The sequence below is a fragment of the Perca fluviatilis genome, chromosome 5 (genome assembly GCF_010015445.1).
Source record: "Perca fluviatilis chromosome 5, GENO_Pfluv_1.0, whole genome shotgun sequence".
Taxonomy (NCBI): Eukaryota; Metazoa; Chordata; class Actinopteri; order Perciformes; family Percidae; genus Perca; species Perca fluviatilis.
Genome location: NC_053116.1, coordinates 23,766,074 through 23,789,744, shown reverse-complemented (window position 1 = coordinate 23,789,744; position 23,671 = coordinate 23,766,074). Strand labels below are relative to the sequence as shown.

Below are 23,671 nucleotides of genomic sequence, written 5' to 3'. Positions count from 1 at the left end.
TTTTCAATATAATTCTTCTGAGCCTTTGACCAAACATCTATTTGATATCTTTGCTTAAACAAAAAAGATATAAAGCATTGATTAATAAGCTTTAGAGGTGCTGGTATAGGCAGATTTTGTCACATTCAAACAGAGTCAGGTAGCTGTTTCCCTGTTTCAAGTCTTAACCTAAGCTAAGTTATGATACGCTAAAGATTGCTGACTCCTGCGTCACATTTAACAGATGGACACGAGAGTGGTCTAGACCTTCTCAAGAAAGCAAATAAGTGTATTACAATGTCAAACTATTCCTGTATTAGTTTTTTTTTTCCTTAAAAAAAAAAAATTATTACCCCAAAAACACCCCCCAACAAAACACCCCCCTCCCCTTTTTTTTTTTTGCACTTCCCTTTTTCTTTTTTTTTTCTTTCTTTTTTTGTTTCCTCCCCCCCCCCCCCCTCCCCCCCCGCGCTGCAAAAAAAAACCTTTTTCTATAAAACCTTTTTCTTTTTTTTTATTTTTTTATAAAAAATATTATTAATATAATTTTTTTTTCTTTTATAATATTATTTTATAATATATAATTAAATTTTTTATTTTTTTTTTTTTTACTATTACATAAAAAAAAAAATGCAGTTCAAAACAATAATACATACACAATAAAACACAGAGTAAAAACCTTTAAAATATCCTTCATGACTTTGTACATGTACCTCACAGCTACCGATTTAAATTAAATACAATAAAATAACAAAAAGACACAATTGCAAAGAGACAGTTGAAATGAGTGGAAATGACACAGCCACCGTAACGGTACAAAAGACTTGAGGTGAAACTATCGCCCTGTTATTGAACTCTGTGACTGAACGGTGTCGTCTAAAGTCATCATAAAGTTTGTTTGAAGTTTGCTCCCTGCTGAGTGATGCAGTCGGTCAGATGAACTTTCAGTCTGCTTCTATTTCATGGATTCATGACACTTTTGCACGTGCCGGTGGTTTTCAAGTAGCGATTTAAACACATCAAAAAAGCATGTTTTTAATTTTTGTCTTCGAGTCAAAGTCATCCCAATGTTCGATGGGCGAAAGATGACTGTGCTGGATTTTCTTCATTGTGAAAATATCTGTGTTGAGATTATGCTCCATAGTTATGTCATCTTTGGATGCCTCCACACACAGGCCAGTCAGATGTAAACATATGCTGAGTGTCATTGAATGCCATCAATAAAGTAACATATTTGATTGTGTTTTCTTCCCTTCTATCTCCATAAGTTAAAATCCATAATTGTTGGTTGGTCTTCAGGTTTCCTTGGCGCAGTGTTCTTCACGGTCTATTATCTTTGGCCAAGGAGTGCATCATCCAGTTGACCTTCGTCTTCCAGCTCTCACGCAGAGCTTCGTTGAACTTCACTTTGAAATTCTTCAGGGCCTCTTCCTCTGATTTTCCCAAAGCTAAAGAGTCCTTTTGAAAAACAAAACAACAAAACATTGTAAACATCATCATCAGCAGCAGCAGCAGCGTCATCATCAGCCGCAGCAGCAGCAGCATCACCATCATCATCATCATCAGCCGCAGCAGCAATATTATCATCATCATCAGCAACAGCAGCAGCAGCATCACCATCATCAGCCACAGCAGCATCATTATCATCATCATCATCATCAGCAGCAGCAGCCGCAGCAGCATCATAGTTGCATACCTTTAGATACTGGATGTCTTTGAAGGAGGTGAGCTCTGGCAGTCCTGCTGCCTTCATCATGGCAAAGAGGTTGACGAACAGCGTCCCGTTTCGACACAGGATCTTATAGGCCCGCTCACAGTACTCCCTGAATCTGACAACATGATGCAATAATCAGTCATCTGTTATAAAGTATGATAACAGAATCCTAGATCAGTAAACAGATTGATACCTCTCAAACTTCTCACTGTTGTTCGTCCTTCCTTGCTGGATCACATGGACAAAGTCATAAGTCAAGATAAAAGGCACACGCTCCCTGTTGATTCCCAGTTTCCGCTTGAAGTTGCCCAAGAAATGCCCAAAGTCAATGTGGAACAGCTGAGGATCAAAGGTGAACATGACTTATGTATCACTGAATACAGTCATATTGATGTTACATGTTAAAGACTCCCTAACTGCTGAATGACCTGAAGGATTTCACTCCAAAGTTACCTATTAAATTAAAAGTCACAACTAAGTATTGTTTAGGTTGTTAAAAAGAATTTGAAACTCACAAACCTTGGCTTGGAAGAGTACATTTTGTTTTTTTAATCATTAAGCAGTGACAACTACTATACTATTGATTTTTGGCAACTGTAGTAAGTGTTCTGCTACATACTACATTATGAAGCAGAGCACAGGTAAAGTCAGGTTAACACACTTCCGACTTTATGTCTAATCGCCCCCTTGTGGTAGATTTCAGTGTTGTAATGTGATTAAAAATATTACAGTGGTAAACCCCACCTGTCCAGTTTCCCTGATCATGATATTGTCGTTGTGACGATCTCCAATGCCCAGGACGTAAGTAGCTACACAGTAGCCAGCACAGGACAGTGTGAACTCCTCTATTGCTCGATCAAGTTTGTCCCTGTTGACAAAAAAGATCAGAGAAATAAGAAAGCAAAGAATGAGTGGGATTACAGTACATTTACACTTATTTCTTCTCTGCATAACTACTATACTACACACACACACACACACACACACACACGCACACACACACACACAGACGCACACAAGCATAGTCATGAGGCAGGATTTCCTCACTGCTATATAAATATTCACAGCAGGAGTTCCTGTGGCCTAATAATGATTGACTGTCATGTCCTTTCACAGTCTAAACATGCACGGAGGTTCACTGTGTTCAGCTTTTACTAATTTCCTCCGCTCCATTGCGGGTGCTGCAGCATTTCGAGCTAATTATCTTTCTGTTCTGTCGTGCAGTCAGCTGGGCCTGTCTTGCCAATGTGACGTACAAAGGCTTGTTCATTACAGTGAATGGTTCTCTCTCTTCAAGGAGCTTTTAGAAGCGACAAGACCTTCAGACTGTCTGGCACCAAATAAAAATCTACTCTCACTTAATATTGCTAAACCCGTAGTTGCCTATGCACTTTGTGATGGTCTGTCACGGTTTTAAAATGCTGCACAAAATAAATACTTTGAAGTAAACACTTCAAACGACACACACAGACATCCAGAGGGCATTTGGATGTTTTTTTGTATATGTACTGTATGATTAACTTTTGTGTTTGTATATATGTGCAGGAAATGAGATGCTACATCTCAAGGGGTTATCCTGAAATAAATTCAATTCAATTCAATTTCTCAAAACATAACTCAACATATATATATAACATAACATAAATATTTTTCTCTATACTGTCAAGAAAAAACACCTTCATACTCTACCTGTGTTCCAACTAAAGCTACATACATTTAGCATTTTGAACTACTATATAAAAATGTAAAAAATGGTTTATAACGTAAACACACTATGATGTTGTTATAAGCAGATATAAGAACATTTACATTTACTAATGTACAGAATTTTTCAACAATTACAACCTCTCCTATGAAGACATATCTTATATTATTATTTTTTTTGCATGTATGTGTACTGAAAACCAGAGACACCAATATAAATTCACAGAAAAGATACAGGTTTTGTTTTTTGTATCCCCCCCCAGCTGTTTTGTGGTGTGGTAGAACATATAACATTATACCACCTTGCAACAGCCACGAACCCCAGTGAGTAAATAAAACAAAACAGAAATGACAAATATAATTCAAAAAATAATAATGAAAAAAAGAGCAAATAAACTGAAAAAACAAACAAAAAAGGGACATAAAAAATGGACAAAAAAAAGAAAATAAAAAAGGTTGAAACAGATACTATAAGGAGAGAGGATGGCCATGACACCTGTTTCAAGAAGAAAAATAATAACTTAGATGCGATGACAATCAGATGGGGTCCAGAGAGGTAAGAGTGTTAACAAATGACAGGCTGACATCTTGTATGGAATTGGGCAGATGAGCCTCTCAGTTTATATTTCACCTTTTCTAATGCCAGAAAAGAAATCAAATCAGACAGCCAGGATGTGGCAGGGGGAAGGTTGGGGCTTTTCCAGAGTAACAAAATATGTATATGGGCAATGAGTGACGCAAAAGCAATAACATTTAAGTGTTTATTGGAGAGACTGACCAGTGCAGGAGGTACCCCAAAGATAGCTGTCTTTAGGGCTTTACTTAATACGTTGAAAAAAGAGGACCAAAACTCGACCAATTTTGGACAGAGGAAAAATGTATGGGTATGATCGTCTGGTGATAAGCTGCATCGGTCACAGATATTATCAGTACCTGTGAATAAACGGCTTAGCCTAGCTTTTGTAAAATTAATTTTATGTAGGACCTTAAATTTACTAAAGCTTAGATGTGCACAAGAAGATGAGGATTGATTCTAATTAGAGCCCTTTCCCACCATTCGTCCATCAAATTAAATTTAAGCTCCCCTTCCCACTTGCCCCTGACCTCCACAAGAGAGACCGGACTCCCAGATGATATAGATTCGTATAAAGCTGAGATCGAACCACGTTTCTTAGTCATCGAGAGCACCACATCAACCCAAGAGTCCGTTGGGCGAAGGGGAAAGGAACCAAAGTATTTACTTGTATATTCTCGGACTTGGAAAAAAACAGAACAGGGGCGACTGGGGCAAATTGTACTTGGCACAGAGATCATTAAAAGTAGCAAATGTACCATGAAGATACAGATTTGAAAAACAAATCAAACCCCTCTCTCTCCACAGAGCGAAAGCTGCATCCAACTTATGAGGGAGAAACAGGTGATTATTACAAATAGGACTGCGTGGAGAGGGTGCAAGTAGCTTGAAATGCTGCCTGAATTGTTTCCAAATTTTTACAGTGGAGAGTACAATAGGGTTTTTGATGTACGAAGGACAACAGGAGGCCAAAGGGGCACAAACAAGAGCTGTCAGCGAAGACGGACGAGAAGAATTATCTTCCATGACACACCAATCTGGTTTAGAGAGGCTGCACCAAGTCCGAATTTTATCAATGTTAGCCACCCAGTAATAAAATATATCTTATATTATTAAACTGTGTTTTACTATGTTGTCATTTATTATCTGTTTATATACCAGCCTCTACTGGGGAGGAGTTATAGTTGTTGACAAATACATCAATAAACAATTACACCTACATTATAGTGTTATAGACCATTTATTACTTATACTGTTTATAAATAATTAAAAAGGGGGGAGGATTCAATTAAAGTGTTACCGACAATACTAAATATGTCTGTTTAAAACAGAGCCAGTGGATGTGACACATTTCACACTTCACTGTGTTTCAATTCCATATAATATAAAAATACTGCACATGCTCTTGTTGGTGCATTTTTTGGTATTTCTTTTTCACACATCTTGAACATACTTTGCCATTTTGTAATAACAGGAAATAACACAAATTGTGCATTGAGAGACGTTGGTGAAAATGCGAAACTGGAATGTTAATGCCAATTTAAAATTTTAAAAACGTCACAAAGGGAAGTACAAAATGTATTTGTGTTGTGAACACTACATACTAACAAAACATGACTAGAACTAGTATAACATATGTATTTGGGACACAGCTTATGACAGAGCTGGCACTTGGGGATCCCCCCCACAAGGAGCTGGGGAAAGTCACTGGGTAAAAAGGCCCATTTGGGTAGTTTTGCTCATCGTGATAAACACTTTGAAAATGGATGAATGGGTGCAACTCTGTGGTTCTGAACAGCGTTTGTTGTTTATATAATAGACCCAGTGCTGGGTTCCTGGGGTTAAAGAGGGTCATCAGATCAACATAGTAAAATATGACATTCTGAAGCTTCCAATAGTGTGTCGAAGTTGTTCGTCATACTCACTCAGGATTCTTAGATTTGAGCCAGTTGAGCAGGGCATCCTTGTTGAAGGCAGCGGTGGCAGCACTGTTGCTGCTGTTACGTTGGATGTTGGCGATAGTGTCGGAGTTCTTCACTACCTCGATGAGCCCCATCTTGTTCCCAGTGGACAAGCAGCCATATGGGATCATCCTGTGAGCGTGTGGTGAAATTAACGTTATTAGGTTGGTCTAGATGAGCTCCTTGCAAAAAGCAAAAGCAAACAGCTGCTCCCACTGTACCTGAGATCCAGGCCTTCTCTCTTCCATAAATTCTCCATCAGCTGGATCATCTGGAGGGTCAACATGTCTTGTCGAAGATCTAAAGGTGACGAGTGAAGAAAAGTGAAATAACAAATATATATCTTCATTTCATAGTCATAAAAGATTTAAATGTCATGCTAACTTTCACCCTGGTAATGTTTGACTTCTAACCTTCCTCTTTTTGAATTTAGGGGACCTCCCCTCCCAAACCTGCTGGGTAAGTTTATCTTTCCGGTGCATTTGAATGTATAACTACAGCTTCAATTTTGACACTGTAAGGCTACTGTATGTTAATGTGTACTGAATGTGTATTTGTATCTCACCATCACCGTTCTTGAAGATGATGCCCACCATGTCTTCTTGAGTGCAGGGGTTATACATCAGCCAGATCGGCTTCATCTTGGAGTCCATAAACCTGCACTTGTCTGCACTGCAACAGCAAACACACTCATTATAACCTCATCAGATTCACAGTGTGAGTGAAGACAATAATATGCACGTTGAAAGTTTAGAAAATGCCTGTGTTTTTCCAAATACATTGCCATTTTTTTATTACCCTGGTGACATTTTACTTACTTTACTTGTTAAATATTTATGTCCCCTGTGGGCCACTGTAGGAAATGGGGAAATTCTGTTCAGGGCAAACAAGCTACGAGCTAATACTATTAAAAAAACATTGCTCAAGGGGATGCAGATGAACAGGTTGGGGACAGATTAAAAAAAGAGGCACCATCCTATTTTTAGTGATGAAAAATAAGTGTAAGATTGCATATAGTATAATTCAAAAGTCTACTGGTACTGTAATGACTAAGGTTTGTAATTCAGTAACCCTAGAGAGACCAAAACTGCCCTTGAAAATCCAATTAAGGAGTCAAAAAATGTAATTTGTCGCATGTGTGTGTATCTGGCACTAACCAGATCTCAGCGAGGATGATGCTGGGGTTGAGTGGTGACAGCAGGTCTGACAGAGCCTCCAGGTAGGACTCCTGTCTGATACACAGCTTCAGGTCATCAGCTGTCATCTTCTGGGAGCCCGACTTAACAAAGTCACTCAGGGCCTTCATTTTGCCCAGAGCCTCGTTCTATGTGGGGAGAGGTAGGGTCGAGATTTAGTACAAAAAAACAAACACATAATTAACGTCAGAGCTTGACGTCAGTGTGTATCGGTGTGATGAGATTACCTGTTTGCTTAAAAGCTTGATGTGGTGGATGTTTCCCCTGCAGTAGGCCTCCAGAATCAGCCCAAAACGCAAACTTACAGACGCAACGTGAATCTCTGACCTACGATAAACATAAATTCTCCTGTCAAACAAAAGGCTGCAGATGATGCACAAAATCTTGTGTTTTTTGTTGGGCTTCATCTCACCTGAGATGCCAAAACAGAAAGTGTCCAATCCTCCAGTTGGACAAAGCCCTTTCTAGCAGGAAAGTGGTGAGGTCACAGTCCAAGTAAGACTCGTACTTCAGGACCTGGACCAGCTGGATTAAGTACTGCAGCAGTTCATCATCACTGTGTGCAGAGAAAATCTTCCATGAATGACTACACTTTTAAAATTCTAAATGTGTGATGCTACATGGGTACAGGAACCATGAACTTAATAAATATGTGTGTACCTGAGCTTCCTGAGGCATCTGATTGTGAAAGAACGGACCACTGGGTCGGGAAAACTGTAGTCCAAGAGCTCCAAGGCATGAATGGCAGGGAGGTCCCGCCAGGTCCTCAGTAAACTCATCATCTGAGGAGAATCAAATTACTATTTTCTACCATGAGGAGGACAATTAAAGCTCTCATGTGTTTAATGACAGATCTTTGGGTTTGGGCCTCATGCTGGACAAAATAAGCACTACTTATCTGGTGATCCCCTGACTTTTACTTCAGCAACAGCATGAGGTTTCTCATTTTTAATTCAGAATGAATAGACAAGCAGTTCAAGTCATTTAGCAGAGACAAAACAGACAGTATTTCTGTACGTTGTGAGGACTTAAATCTGTTTTTCTATATGTCCCAGGTGTTTTATGTGTTTGGCAAACATTTCCAGACCTGTATATAGACACTTACAGAAACACAAAATGGATCATCTCTTCCACAACTCTCCATTTATACCTGAACTACGTCCTCGCGCCGATTCCACTTGGTGATAAGGAGCAGCTTGGACAGACTTTCATGATAATGATCGCGGACTTCCGTGCGGAGCTTCCACAAGAGGTCCTTTTCATCCTCGAAAAACTCAGTGTGGTTTTTGTTGTCCATGATTTCTTTTAGTTTCATGCACTGCAGAGAACAAAATTAGCCGAAAACATATTCATAAAAATATGTGGTCAGCAAGAAACAGCTGCTGTTTGTTTGTTTTTAACCTTTAACTGAGTGAGAGATGTAAAACGTGAGATTTAGAAAGTCTTACCTCTTCTTTTGTGACAATAGCTGCATCACCATTCTTCTCCATGTCACTCACCTGAAAACAGATGAGGATTTTTTTACTGACTGTAATAGAAATTAAACTGTAAGTATGTACTTATAAAAAAAAACTTTTGAGAATAAGTACCTTGTCCAGTGGAGGGTAATAGAGAGGATGTGGCCGGATGTTAGGGAAGCGAATGAGAAGCCCAGCAGCACTGTCCACATTGGGGTTCTTCTCGACTGTTCCCATTGGGTTCAACAGGTCACTTTTGTCATCTGTAATAATAATGTCATACAAGAAATGTGCCATTAAATGCTTCGGTCTACTTAGTGAGTACAGTTTCATATTCAAATCCCTCCAATATCTCTAAAAGTGACAGCACGTGTTAAACTTGCTGCTCCAAACCGCAAAGAAAGATCAAATCATTTTAGTTAATAAACATGTAGACATAATTTACACATCCTCAAAAGGCAATCTTGTGCATCAGCAAATGCATAATGTGTAAATATGTGGGTTTTTGATGGCACCATGTGTCATTTTCACTGTGGTGCTGCCAGGCACTGTGGAGAAGGTTGTTAACATGTAAGGTGTTTCTGAAGAGGAGGAAATGTAAGAAAAGGGAAGGCCTGAAAGTACCAGGAACAGATGGCCATGTGGACAAGAGGAACTCCCCAGTCTTCAGTTGGTCCTTGTAGTCGAACACCATGGTGTTCACCCAGGCTATCGGACAATCCTAAAGAGAGGGACAGGGAGGATTAGGTTTGTTGATTGGCTTTGAATATCATCTGCACGCAGTAAAAATCATGCACTCATTTTTAATCAAATTTACATTAAGATTTGATTATCAGATCAACAAATGTTGTAATTATTTTTTATCATAACACATTGTCCTTTGTAGTAATTTGTCTGTCAAATTAGTCAAAAATAAGTTTAACAGCCAACTCATTTTGCAACATTTAAAAACATCTATATTTAAGATTCTTTAAAGATAAATAATTTACATGAATTAATCTGAAACGTACTGAATTATTATATCTCGCTTGTATGACAATTGATTTATTTTAGACGTTCATTTGAATTCAAATCAAATAGCATTAAGAAAACCTAAATATTTTAATGACATAAAAAAAGTTTAAAAGGGTGGTTGTGGCAACTTTTACTTTATAATTCATCGTGTTAAATAATAAAGTGTGAGCTTCTGGTATAAAATGCACAGTGATGTTACATTTATAAGGTCTAAATTGGCATGTAAAGCAGCAACAATAGAAATAGGATCCAGGCAGCGATCAGCAGAAAAAAATAACTTGACAATCCATTAAAAACCAAAATGTGAAAAAAGAATAAAAATGTATCACAAATCCCCCCCCAAAAAAACCCAAACACATTAAGGCTGAATGCACCCGGCTAAAAAAAGGGACGATGCACATATACAAGAATGGCTAAAATAGCTCAACTTCTGTCTGTCTGCAGGACTTCTCTTCCAGGCAAAAGAAGAGAGAAGTGGCTCAGAAAGCAGAAGTGGACTCAGAGCCCATAAACACACCTGGGCACCATGTTTGGGCAGATCTCGGAAACATGTTGCCCATAGCCTCTGCAACGCTTCAAAACAAGATAGGCTGAGACCACAGCGGCAGTAAAAAGGGGAATTTGTTGTTGTTCACTGTACTTGTCAGTGTGCAGGGAGTGGGTGTGTGGAGTCAGTCTCTCGGTGTAGTACTACTGCTGTTGTTGTTGTTGTTGTAGTTTCATGCATAAAACAGGATTTAGTTCAAATAAATAAATGGCAAGAGGATGGTAAAACCTTAAACGCTGTATGCCTCTATTGGTATATCATTAATGTTACTAATAGTGGCATTAAGTAGCATATTCCTTTATAAAAATGTATGAATGTAATTGGGGGAGCAACTAATAGTAATCTTTTATTATTGATTAATCTGTTGATTATTTTCTATAATAATTCTTAATCTTCGATTATTTCATGACGACAATATTTGCACAGTATTTATGCCTCTACTCTAACCTGTCCCCAGTATAGGCCTTAAAGATAAAAGTAAATGAAAAGGTAAAATGCTCAATGGTCGGGTGAGCTGTAAGTATTAATGCCCCCTGTGAAGATGAATTTAGAATTCCTTGAAAATGTCTGTCAATTCCTTCCTTCCTTGGAGTGATGTGCAGATAAAAGAGCTGAAGCGGATGAAATGTTAACCGCAGCCATGCCACTGAACACACTTGCACAACCAGACGCAGCAGCAAAACACACCCACACAGCACACACTGACTACACGCACTACACAATAGAGAGGAAACAGATCTGTTTGTGCTTGCTAACAAATTCACACCCACCAGCCCAAAACACTTGCCCGTGCCATCACAAGTTGTATACTAAGGCCCAGAAACGGCACAAAGTTTATGACAAACTCACCGCTTTCTTGTTCTTCTTTTTAGTGCCGCGGGGTTTCTTGGCTTTCTCAATGACAGCATAGAGCGCAAAGCACAGGCGGCTCATGCGAGGCAGGTCAGCCACATTTATGTCAAACTCTAGCTTCTGATCCCACAGCGGCTCAGAGCACACTGTCACCTCCGAGGTTGTCACCACCTTACAGAGGAGTTCACTGCCATGGAACAGACCGGCCTGCACCACAAGCTGGAGGGGATACACACATACACAGAAGTGATTAGACGAAAGGCATGGCATGTGGTTTGAATGCTGAAGAGTTTGTGTGAGGGAGATTGTTTGTGGAAGATTTACAGACTTCACGAGATGATTCAGAGTTTCCTGTGTCACTCGGGCTATGAGTCAAAGAGTCTACACATTCATAACGTAAGCAGGTCGCGACACCTTTCAGTGCTATGCAAAGCCTGCCCCAAAATGATAAACAACCAGAACACATTTGATATTGTACAGCCTTTAAGCTCCTGCCTTTTGCCAAATCAAGATAGTCTGAATCTATATTTACAAAATACGTGAGTGGTTATTCTCCCCCAGGGTGTGTTTTCAAACCTCTGGCTGCCAACTGCAGACGTGACTGATAATTATGTGACAGGACAAATTTGCCATGAGTCATGATGTGCTCTAAGGCAGCAGCCGGAAGTGCACTTACACTTAATAACCCATCTAAACAGTAACATAGTTAGTTATGAAACTCAATCACAAACACAGACACACACATTAACAGAGTCCCCTACAGTACTTGTCTTCTCGCTCTATTTTTTGTTTGTCAATTTGGTAAAACATAAAATAAAATAGATAAAGAGAGAGAATATGGAGTATTACTGGATATTTCACATGTTCATTTACAACATCCTTTAACAAACATTTTACCAAACACTGCCACTTAGGTCAGGGGCCTGTCTGCAATAGTAACAAAATGCGTGCATCGCCTTCAAAAAAAGAAGCGCATTGAAAGCGAGAGAGGGAGAGACAGCATGCAGTCTGTTTTTTTCTTAGAATCTAGGCCTCAGAATGAGATGTAAAAAGCAGATAGGCCCTCCCCACTTCCTGTTTTGAAGTTTCAACCAACCGCCTTGATGAATTATGGGAAACGTGTGGTCTAGACCATGTGACCCCCCCTGTCATTTACATGTCAACCCCGCTATTTCTACAACTGAAATTGAGATATTGGTAAACAAGTGAATGCCACATTTCATTGAGCAACAAACCCACGCAAAACCACACCAACCTTCATTCCTTCGTCTGCATTGACTCGGCTGCCCTGCAGCAGGTGAATGTAGAAAGGCTCATTGATGGACCACAGAGATGAGGTGTTCTGCTGTAGGAAGGAGTCACAAGAGAGAAAACGGTCTTTTTTTTTTCTTCCATTTTTTTACACTAAAACTTCATTAATAGTCTAAAGTCACAACACTGTTGCTACAATTTCCTGTTTGGCAACACATCAACAAACAGATACACAACAATCTACGCTTTAAAGTAAAAAAAGGGAAACAAAGTTTGAAACTGGAAAAAAAACGGACAAACAGCCCTTAAGGTTCTTTGATTACGTCTGAAAAACATGTTATTTTATTGTTCACTATCGCTGTCATTTCTAGTTTAGTCTAGTAGTGTTTACCAGTGCAGTAAGTGGGTAATATGTTTCTGTATGTTACACTACAGTAAATGCAAGCGAAGGTGTAAAGCGTAAATGATCAACATTGTGTTGCACAGCATGTTTCAAGTGTGCCAAAGTCCACAGTCTGGTTGAGAAACAACTGTGATGAGGAGAGAGAGAAAAGAGTTGCTGCTCTGTTAATGAAAGATGACAGCTGTCCGCTGAACTCTTACCTTCTTCAGGGGCAGTGGAGGAGGTCTGGACAAGGAGCGAGTCTTGTACCCCTGGCTGCTCATTCTGCCCTGCTCCTCCTGGTATTTGCTGATGGTGGAGTGATGCACCATGGTTAGATGAGGGATCTGGTTATTTCTCAAACACGAGAACATGTACTGTAAAAGAAGACAGAGATAGACAAGACAGGAGGGGGACAGAAGATTGTTTTAATTAACTGGTGCAGCCATCAGTCTGCTCACCCACAGATATTTCCCAGTGTTCTGATAACACTGGTTAGCTCCTGGAGGCTGTTTATTTGCTGTAGGTTAATGCAACGGAAATCTCATTATTTGTGGATGGATGCAGTTCCTTTCTGCAGGGCTGCTAGACAGATATGAGTCACATCTGCAGGTAGCTGGAGTTTCAAAGTCAACAGCGGAGTCTCCTGCCACCAAAACCTTGACTCATCCCACTCCTGATCTGACAATCAATTCAGCTACTATAGACCACCTGCACAAGGCAAGACTCACAGGCAGAAAAGAAAAGAAATTCACCCACATCCACTGAGAACATAAGAGCTTTAGTGCCTATAAAGTGTTCTTAATCGTTCTCTACAAATTTATCCAAATCAAACACAATTATCTAGTTTGATTGCATAATTATTCACCCACTTACGATGACACACCTAAAAAAAAACAAATCTACAGTAAGATTATTTAAAAAAAAAATGAATAAATACCAACCAGGGGGAGGACGCAAGAACATTTCCAAACGAAAAAAACAAAGTGGAGGAAGATTTTATGGTCTGATGAGATGAGAATTTAACTTTTTGCTCATCATACTAATCGCTGTGTGGCATAATCACACCATCACAACTAAGAAGCATCATGATGCGGGGATGCTTCTCTGCAGCAGGCCCTGAAGGCTTGCGTGGGTAAAGTGAATGCAGCAAAATACAAAACTGTATCATAGAGGAAAACTGGCTTCAGTCTGAATGAGAACTTAGATTAGGGGCTGTTCATTATTTATTTAAGGGGCCACCATAGGAGTTTTGGGACCCTCAAAATAGACCTGACCCTCCCTTCATAGGCAATACATTTTGGATGACCGTCCAACACGATTGGGAGAAAAAAAGATGACCCTCCCCAAGAATTTATTGTACAAATTTGCGGTTGACAAGGCTATACAGATTCCCCTTGTTTTATTACAGCCATAACATAGGTGGCTAAACGGCTGCATTCTCATCTGTCGCATCCCACTCCTCTGTTATGGTGTGGTGGCCATTTCAGTAAATTTACTCACTAACATTGTTGTGGAAACACAATAAGCATGGAAACTAAATGCACACTTCCTGCATTACTGCATTACTTCAAATACTAAGTTACTCCTCTAGTAAACTAGTATTCACATGAAATAAAACAACAAAACATTGAGACCATTCAGCAAAGCACACTGGGTAATTCAACACTAGTTGCTATGGACTGGTCACTAGGCTTCCTCATTGTATATTTTAACATAGGTGCTGCCAAAGCTGAACATTATCCAAAACTCCATTTCTCAGATGAGCGTCAATTTGGGAGCTTGCATGCTACCACTCAATTTCACAAATAATCACCGGGACCGAAAGGATATACCTCCCGTCTCATGCCTTCCCGGCTGCCAGCTGGTGTTATCCGTGGCGCGAGTTTCGGCGTTTCAAAATAAAAGCTTGCGTCTGGTCAGCTATGTTTTCGTACGGTGTTTTGGATGTTTTTGAACTAAACAGTACGGCAATCATGCTAATAAATAAAATAATTTTTTCAGCATACAACACGATTGAGCTAGCAAAGCAGTTTTGTGTTTATATGTGCAAAGCGGGATTTATTCAGTTTGGGAAATCCCACGGTCTCTAAGCTACAGGACTGGCTGACTAAATATGGAGGGACCCATCTACCAGCGATAGGGGCCAAGACTGAGAGAGCTACATGGAGCGACATGGATAAATATGCACCAAACAAGCCACTTAGAAATGTTGCTCTTCTCATGAATACAAAAGTTGGGAGACCCTCCCCCGTAGACCAAAACAAAATTGGATGACCCTACCATCAACAAAGAATAAGAACACATGACCCTCCCGTATTTTCCTCCGGTGATCCATTCCATAAATACCGAACGGTCCCTTAGAATAAAATATGACCAAAACAATATGAGAAGAAAAAAGCAGCTGTATTTCCACACAGAACAGCTTTGCTCAAAGACGCTGATGCTGCGGTCACTCACTTTGAACTGGCACATGGGATGTTTCCCATAGATGAACTCCCACCTCCCGTTGACCTGTAAGGTGTAGTCCTCGGGCTCCTGTCGCACTGAGCGAAAGACGGTGGCCTTCTTCTTCAGGGCGCTCTTCATCAGAGCCAATGGAAAGTCCTGAAGGTCCTGCTGCAGCATGAAGCTTTCCTGTGAGAGACATATTAATACAAATAAAGGTGCCAGCTTTACAGAAAATCACACAATATGTTGCTCTCATGTTGCCCCTGAGTGATGCTTTGAGGGTGGTGTTTGTGGTTGTGGGAGCGGGATTTCCAAAGGTGCTCACATTTACTTAAAATCATTCTTTGATTTGTCTCAACAACCTTTACAAATATGACTCATAAAAACAACAACAGCAGATCAACTCACATCACAAGCCTCAAACTTAACGTTGATGAAAATCTTCTTGGTGTTTTTTGACTTCACGCTCCCACACTCCGGCGGAGAGCAGCACGGCTCCAGGTCACAGGGGAAGCTGTATTCCATCCACTGCTGCCATGGCAACATCTGCCGCTCCTGAGCCTTCTCTTCACAAAACGCACGCATCTTTGCCCGAAACTCATTCACCTCGTGGTTCTTCTGGGCCTCAAACTCATGCAGACCTGAAGAAATCATAATGAAAGCGTCAGAAAATACAAATGAGAGGAACGCTTTGCTCATTTTGAAAGATTTCTTTATACAAACATTTACTGGATCTACCTGAGAGCCGGCCATGTTTTTAATAATTGAAAAAAAAGACTGTACAGAAACTATCATAGACTTCAATGGTAGAAGCTTGCTCTAGCCGTTCACATGTTCACAGGTGCGTAAACATTCCCATGGTAGGCTAACAGTGAAGCTAAAAGTCCATATGAATTCAACCATGTTTTATTGACGATCTTATGGAGAAATGCTACACTACCCACAATCCTAAGCGTAGCAGCGATGTTTCTGATTGGTGGAAATCGCTGTTACCATGGAAATGTTTACCGCACCCGCAAACCCCCACAAACCCGCGAAGCCCCACGAAGCCCCGCGAAGCCCCGCGAAGCCCCGCGAACCTGCGAAGCCCCGTGAACCCGCAAACGGCTTTGAGCAAGCTTCTACCATTGAAGTCTATGATAGTTTCTGTGCACAGTCTTGTACCTTTTCCTTTTTTGCCATTTTCAAAATGTTATTTTATGGTCACCATTCATCTCGGAGCTGGTTGGCTTGGTTCCAGGTTCAAAATTATTTATATAAGCATTTAATGAAACGTCAATGGAGTTATTGAACGTGAAAAAACACTTCCGGAACCAGAGCCGTTAACAAAGTGGGCGGTCACTGTTGAGCTCTATATGCCACCACTGATTGGTTAGTGTCAAACAAACTAGCTACTACTATGAACAGAATGTCAGACTGAATAATGAAGTGAAACGAAATGGCAATTCAGTCTGAAACTGCCATTTCGTTTCACTTCTTTGTTGTATTGAATATATTAATCACTTATTTAGTTTGCATCGTTGACAGTGATTCAGAGGACTGCAACCAGGATAGGGTAAAGGTTAGGGTCTTATCTTATACTTTGCAACTATACAACAATAACACCAACCACCAAAAACCTCTATATAGCAACTCAGCTCTATCAGAGGAGGAGGATGCTGACCTTTGCCAATTAACAGGCTGATTTGGGTGTTGGTGAGTTTCTCCACTCGGTCGCCCTCCCTCGCCACCAGCCTCAGAACACCCATAAAGGGCCGCACGTCACTAATGCGCCTCGATTCTTCCTCCAGTTCTTCCCTCTCTGCTGTCTGGTTGATGCAAGTGAAGACGTATGCGTCGGGATCACCCAGTGCACTGAACAGGGCCTCACTTCTGGCATTTTTCCAAACCATCTGAAACAAGAGACAGGCGTTTATAATAAGTGTACAGCGTGTTATAATAAGAAATAATTTATTTTCTATTTATAAGGACTTTTCATGTCACTTAAGGTCACCTTACAGCAGTAAGTGTGTTCTCTGGGCCTGTAAAATGTCAAACACGCTTTATCGAAACAGTGATTAAAGACATATCGACCAGCATCGACCTATTTAAAAACTACAGCCAACTAAAGTCCTGTTGAAGAAAAACACATTTGCCATCACTCTGATTTCTCCAATTTACAAAAAAAATGATAACCAATTGTGCAAAAAATGACCATGGTAGTTTTTGATTCCTTGTGAATCACCCCGATTGGAAAGACATTTGATCTCTTAATCATCTTAACAGCTTCCGAGAGAATCATTACTTAACACAGCTTAATCAAACAGCCTGAAGCAGCAGAACTGTTGGCATAGAAACTGGCACAGTCACATTTGACAGCAGATCTGCTTCAGCAGAGAGCTGGCCGTGTATTCCAAGGAGAAATGCTGTAGCTCCTTCTCTAATAGTTGCATCAAAACTCCAAGATGAATCAAAGGCACAAGGGACTATTAGGTTGACCAATTTGCTTAAAAGCACATTGAGAAAATATTGTAAATAACGACAGCATTTCGTAACTGTGGTCACCAAAGCCGCAGTGCTGTGCTGCAGTCAATCTATCAGAAACACGGTGTTGTCTTCTAAGAGATCAAATGCAATGTATAATGACATTACACATTATGTGTCGGTGGCAAAAAATATTCTATTGAGGTTTTTTTCTGATCTCCAAAAGCAGCTAGGCCTACTGATAATGAATTAAATGGGGATGTGAGGGGACGTACTTTTTTGATGCTTTTGATGGTGTCGTTTGGAGACACAGGAAATTTGAGGAAGATCCCAGTAGGCAGCAGGAAGTCCATCATGAGCTCCTGGTCCCCCTCCTCCTGCATCCCATACTTCCCCGGGGGCATGGTGACGGCCTCTCATTTACCGTCAGCTCCTCTGCTGCTCAGCGGAACACAAGCCGGCCATCCACACAGAGGAAACACAGCCAAGATTAATACGTCCCCTATTAACATGTGTTACTGTGCAGTGTGTTTGTTGTTTGTTTTAAAAACCCTTAATGATCTATCTTTACAAGGTTGTTTATTGGGATCAGAAAGCACATGCAGAGTGTGTATGACATGAATGAATGACTGACACTATGACAATAGTTGAAGGGCCTTGTTTGCACCTGATCCCTTCCTCCATCTTTTCAATGCAGTTGAAAGCATATATACGTTTATTAATACAATATATAAAATGCTAAACTGAGGCAAGATTATTGAGATTTCTTTGTGTTTTTGGAGTGGTGCTACCAGTTTATAATCTGCAGTTGAATACTTTTATACAGTTCAATTCACACATCTCGACCTTAGCAGACTATGTTCTGTCAGAAAAATGTGCTCGGGAGTCAAATAAGGTGAAGACACACTACAAAGAAACTTCAATCCATTGAATTATACGCACAACAACAACAACAATAAATACATCTAATTTTGGAAATGTGATGCCATGCTTCCTGCAAATCTATTCAGCTGACTGTGCAGACAGAAAACATTGTATTTTGAGTGTCATTTTCAATAGTTATAAAGTAATTTTACCCTATCGATTCTGGTAAGAGGAAACTTGCCCTGTGTAAGCCGCATTTTCTGTATCGTAATGCCAGATGAAGGCTGATTTACGCCTGTATAAAAAATGTATTTGAATTAATTTACTAACACTTGATATTTTGCTGTTTGAGTAAAACTTGCAGCCTACAACATACCATAAGCCTTGCCAACCCGTTAGCGCAGACACTCACCTGCCAGCTCTACAAGTCGGTCTTCTCTTCATGCTTTAATTACAGCGAAGATGGAGGCTGTAACATCACGGTGACATGGCTCGCTTCAGGCGGCTTGATAGTCTGCGGATGTACCCGTGAAGTTGAAATGAGGTGAGGTGTTTGAAATCCAGCTCAAACGGACGTACACAGCTCATGCAAAGCATTGAACTGTTCCCCTGCGTCGGTCAGATGCGCCGTCATTCATGCAGTGGTGTCGTTGCGCTGACTGACCGTGAGCGGCTGCGCTCTGCCTCCCCAGCGCCCTGCGGGCCAAGGGACCGTCCACCAAAACGCGTGTTCGCGCAAAGTGAAAGTAAAACTCCCACCCTCCATCCCTAATATGTTTTTGGTTCGTTTTCCTGAAGCAACTAGTCTGATAGGCGATTAGTTTATTAGTTTATTACAAAAATGCCAAATATTTGGCAGTTACAGCTTCTCATATGTGCGGATAAGCTGGTTTAACACTTTATTCTTCTTCTTATTGATTCAATTTGTCCTCCCAAAGTTCAACAAAGCAAGCAAACTTGCTTTGCAAAGCAGACTTCTAATTGTTCCTCTTTATATGATAGTTAACATAAATATATTTAGGAAGTATTCAGATCCTGAATCAAAGCACCACAATGTAAAAAAAAAAAAAAAACCTTCCCTGTGACAAGTACAAGTCATGTTTTTAAAACATCACTTAAGTAAAAGTGCAGAAATGTACTTGAAGTATCAAAAGAAAGAAGGACTCAATGCAGAAAAGTGGTCCCTGTGATGTGTCATGGCCTACTAATACAGTTTTGTATTATTATTACTGATACGTTCATGTGTTAGTCGCAATGTACGGATGTATTTGATCTAGGTGGAGCATTTTTTTAAATCTATTTTATAGATATATCACAATCATCTAAAATAATACTTCATTCTTTATAAGCTCATCAGATCTTTCGTATGTCAAATATTTATCTGTAAAGTATCTAACAGCTGACAAATACATGTAAAGAAGTGAAAAAGTACAATATTTCCCTCCAAAATGTAGTGGGATAGAAGTAGCATCAAATAGAAATAGAAACTTCCTCAAATTTTAAGAACAGTATGTACTTTGTTAGATTTCTCCAATGGATTTGGACAGTTGGTCAGATAAAACAAGCAATTTGAATACGTCACTTTGGGCTCTGGGAAATTAGAATGGGCATTATTATATAGACAAAAGCTAATCTAATGATCATCTAATCAGAAAGTAAGAAATCGGCCAACTAATCAATAATGAAAATAATTGTTTGTTGCAGCACTAATCTCATGTTGTCACTTCAATCTCTAAGGACGGTTCATCGTCATTAAATTAAGAAAGCCTCGTTAATTTATTAAACACACTTGCGACCTTGCACACTGTGACCTAAAATAGACGAGACGCATCTCCTAGTTTTAAAACATTCTTGTCTCAGACTCAGATGGAGGTTAAGTATATTTCCAGGTACTATAGTGTCACTTAAGAAAGTCCAGCCCTCTGTAACGTGACTGTTTTTTATATCAATAAAAGGAAGTTAAATTGTGCAACCTCTCTTTAACGTCCATTTAAGAATATGCAACCCATCATAAAACAGAGAGAAAAGATTTCAGAAAAGGATACATTTCATTTTTGTGTTGTGGCTGCAAATTTGTTACATGCAGGTCTATAAGAGTTAATAAGTTCCAAAATTTTAATTCTTCCCAAATATGAGCCAACAGAAATTTAAAGTTAAAGGGTTCAGAGGACCTCTAACGTTTATAGTACCACAGTGAACTTTACTGTTATGCCAGCCTTCATTTATCTGGAGTTTTCAAGAGTTGGATGTCTGTAATCAAACGGAAACTCTTCGATGGGAAAGCTGCCTTCCTTTTTCATATTTCCATCGGGTAACCATCAGACCAGTGGCAAGTTTAGTTCTGCAGCAAATAGTGAGCAAAAACACCACTCTCATGGAAGTGGAACCTAAACCGCAGTAGTACTGTAGAAAGGGGAAACGCAGTGGCCATTATCAACAGCATGACATTACTTCTTTTTTTTTCTTTTTTTTCACTCTCAGGAATTTGACACACAAAGTACATCATTCTTGGACTTGATATCTATGCCAGAACACATCACAGTAAATAAAAAAAAAACCCATAATATTTGTCAGATTGTTTTGCAGGTGTTAATCCCTCATGTGTGCTCTGAATCTTGGTGGTCTAGTAGCTCTGGTGAAAACAGGAAGTGATTGTACAGAAGAGAAACTTTTGGCTAGAGCTGCAGACTGAGTACAAACCTGCTTCCCACCCTTCAGTCAGTGAACTATTTTCAACTATAAAACCCTGTCAGTAAACAACTCTACCGGCTTTGTTAGGGGAACCGCAATACTGTAAGCATCAGAGTCAAAGAGTTCAGATCTGTTGTGCTGGGATTGAAATGAAACTGCAGGTATTAACTACAGGAATTGAATAACAGTTTAACTGGAAACTAGCCGTGTTATTTTAACACACAGCAATTACAGCCATCACCAGAATCACCAACTGTTTTAGTGCCGGAAAACACCAAATATTTAAGACAATCTATTTACCCTGACAATGAGCGAACACCTTAATAGGTTGGTCATGTGATATTCAGATGTGTGACCTATTTACTTTCCCGCAGTGCTGTGTGTGTGTGTGTGTGGGGAGGGTCTTGACTTCCTGCATAAGCATTCTTCTGGCCCTCACAGCCAGAGAAAAATAGTCAAGGCTTTAAAATAAAAAAGGTGCTTTTTTTTCAGGTCAGAGTCAAACCCAGGCAGCGGCATCGAGGCATAAGCCTCTATATATGAGCGCCTGCTCTACCAACTGAGCTATCTGGGCGTCCATCCCTCTCCTTTCTCTCTTGGCCGATTGTGCAATATAATGGTGTTGTCATTTTGAAGGAAATTCTCAAGAAAAAGATTAAATTAATCTCAAAAGACAATCTGAGTTGAAAAGATTACGTACAAAATAAAATAATACAGGAAGGTTAGAAGAACAAATAAAAACGCCAAATGCAATGCTAGAAAATTAAGTATGCAACAACAACAAAAATCGTAAAGGTGAATGATAAAATTGTCATTCTTACACATTGTTTTTGTATTTATTAAACTAATGAGATATAAAGTGTAAGTCACTGAGTTTTAGAGGTGCTGGTAGGTGGATTTTGTTACCTCTGGACAGAGCCAGGCTAGCTGTTTCCCCGTTTCCAGTCTTTATGCTAAGCTAACTGGCTGCTGATTTCAGCTCCGTATTGAACAGACAGATATGAGAGATTAGCAAGAAAGCAGATAAGCTTATTTCCCAAAATGTCCAACTATTCCTTTGAGCCATGAATAACCTTCTCCTGATTGATATAAAAGGAAGGGCTTAAAATTATTATCCTTGGTTAGAAGAAACTGGACCTGACTGCCAATGGTCAGAATCAAAGATGACTTTGATTAGTCATCTTTGATTAGATTTAGTCTCATTGAGCTGCAAACAGCCATCCAACTTTTGAGACAATCCCAAGGGGCTTTAAATTACACTGAGTTTGGTTTTAGAATGAGATATAAGAGCATGCTATTGGTGCAAAGAAGTGCATGCAGTACCTCAGAATGATTTGATAAAGTGGAAGCGGACTGTAAAGAAAGAAAAGAATGACACCTAACATGGATCCTTGAGGGACGCCTCAGAGGATGAGAAACTGCCCATTGACTCAAACAGCTAACAGTCTGTAGCAGGCTTGTGCACAATTTAGAATTGAATTGAGAATGACTCCTAAATTCCAATTCAATTCTTGAATTGAATTTGAATTTATGTCAAACAGGATCCAGAATTACAATTCGAATTTGAATTAAAGGAAGCAGAATTGCAATTCAATACAAATTCTAAGAAATTCATATTATAATTCATATAAATTTAAGTGAAGTGTTTACCAAAGCTTTACAATATGTCAGATATGATTACATATTCTATAAATGATATTAGTTTGAACCACTTGTACAGATTACATTAACAGGAAATGTTTCCCCCCAGCAATGAATGTTAAAAGCCTTAGTCACAGAACAAATGATTAAGTTTGATTAAATTGTAATTGTGTAATTTTGTGGAACATGACTCCATTTCCCAGAATGCTTTACTTTAACCAAGTATTTAAAATGGTTGCCAAACTATTTTAGGTGGACATTTATTTGAAAGCTTCTTTTCTACACAATTTGATGGTCAACACTGGGCTTTTTAAATTTCAGAAGTCCCTTACAACTTCAGATTACAAACATTTATAGATTTGACACCTGTAATAACAGCAGCATGGAAAATAATAGCAGGCCTAAAAGGTCATCTGTACTAGTTCATTTTGAAGAACCAATTCCAACAAGAACATCTGGATCACGGAGCCATATGCAAGCACTGCAGTGCTCCAGTCTGTGGCTCCATCAAGGCTACTTCACATTTCAAAAGGCATCCAAGTTAACAGACAGTCCTTTATTTTGAAAACTTGATGGTATTATACTACTGATATTTGATCTCATCAGTGCTGGGGTCACTACTCAAGAACGTGTAATACACATTATTCACTTAACAAAACACAATGCATTACCTTATCATGGTGCAGACTTAATGATAAAACATTTGAGGAGCTATTGAGAATTAGATGAGTGAGCAACAGTGTTGCTCAGTGAGTTTTGCATTGGAATAAATGCATTTACAAAGACTGTTATTTGATTACTTTGAAATTAAAATAACATTGGAAAAAAACTAATTAAACAACATTGAGGGGGTAATTTATTTCAAGAATTTGATCATTATCTATATTTTGGAACAAAATGTATGCAAGGTTGAGGAGTGACTACATGCAA

General features: G+C 39.5%; 1 protein-coding gene across 2 annotated transcripts; it reads right to left on the bottom strand.

Moving 5' to 3' along the window:
- Positions 1 to 651: 651 nt before the first annotated feature.
- On the bottom strand, positions 652 to 19,114 carry pik3cd (phosphatidylinositol-4,5-bisphosphate 3-kinase, catalytic subunit delta). 2 transcript variants are annotated; one of them, XM_039801840.1, is made up of 23 exons: positions 18,822 to 19,114; positions 17,821 to 17,983; positions 16,746 to 16,974; positions 15,491 to 15,723; positions 15,092 to 15,268; positions 12,853 to 13,008; positions 12,254 to 12,343; positions 10,996 to 11,217; positions 9,210 to 9,306; positions 8,718 to 8,848; positions 8,577 to 8,627; positions 8,279 to 8,446; positions 7,789 to 7,910; positions 7,541 to 7,684; positions 7,356 to 7,455; positions 7,090 to 7,256; positions 6,498 to 6,604; positions 6,154 to 6,232; positions 5,897 to 6,064; positions 2,438 to 2,561; positions 1,887 to 2,032; positions 1,676 to 1,808; positions 652 to 1,437 (listed from the first exon to the last, which is right to left on the bottom strand). In XM_039801840.1, the coding sequence occupies exons 2-23, from the start codon at positions 17,947 to 17,949 to the stop codon at positions 1,300 to 1,302; spliced, it is 3,111 nt and encodes a 1,036-aa protein (XP_039657774.1). In that variant the 5' UTR covers positions 17,950 to 17,983; positions 18,822 to 19,114; the 3' UTR covers positions 652 to 1,299. The 2 variants fall into 2 exon arrangements, with proteins under 2 accessions (XP_039657774.1, XP_039657775.1); XM_039801841.1 differs by having other exon boundaries at positions 12,254 to 12,340.
- Positions 19,115 to 23,671: the final 4,557 nt, after the last annotated feature.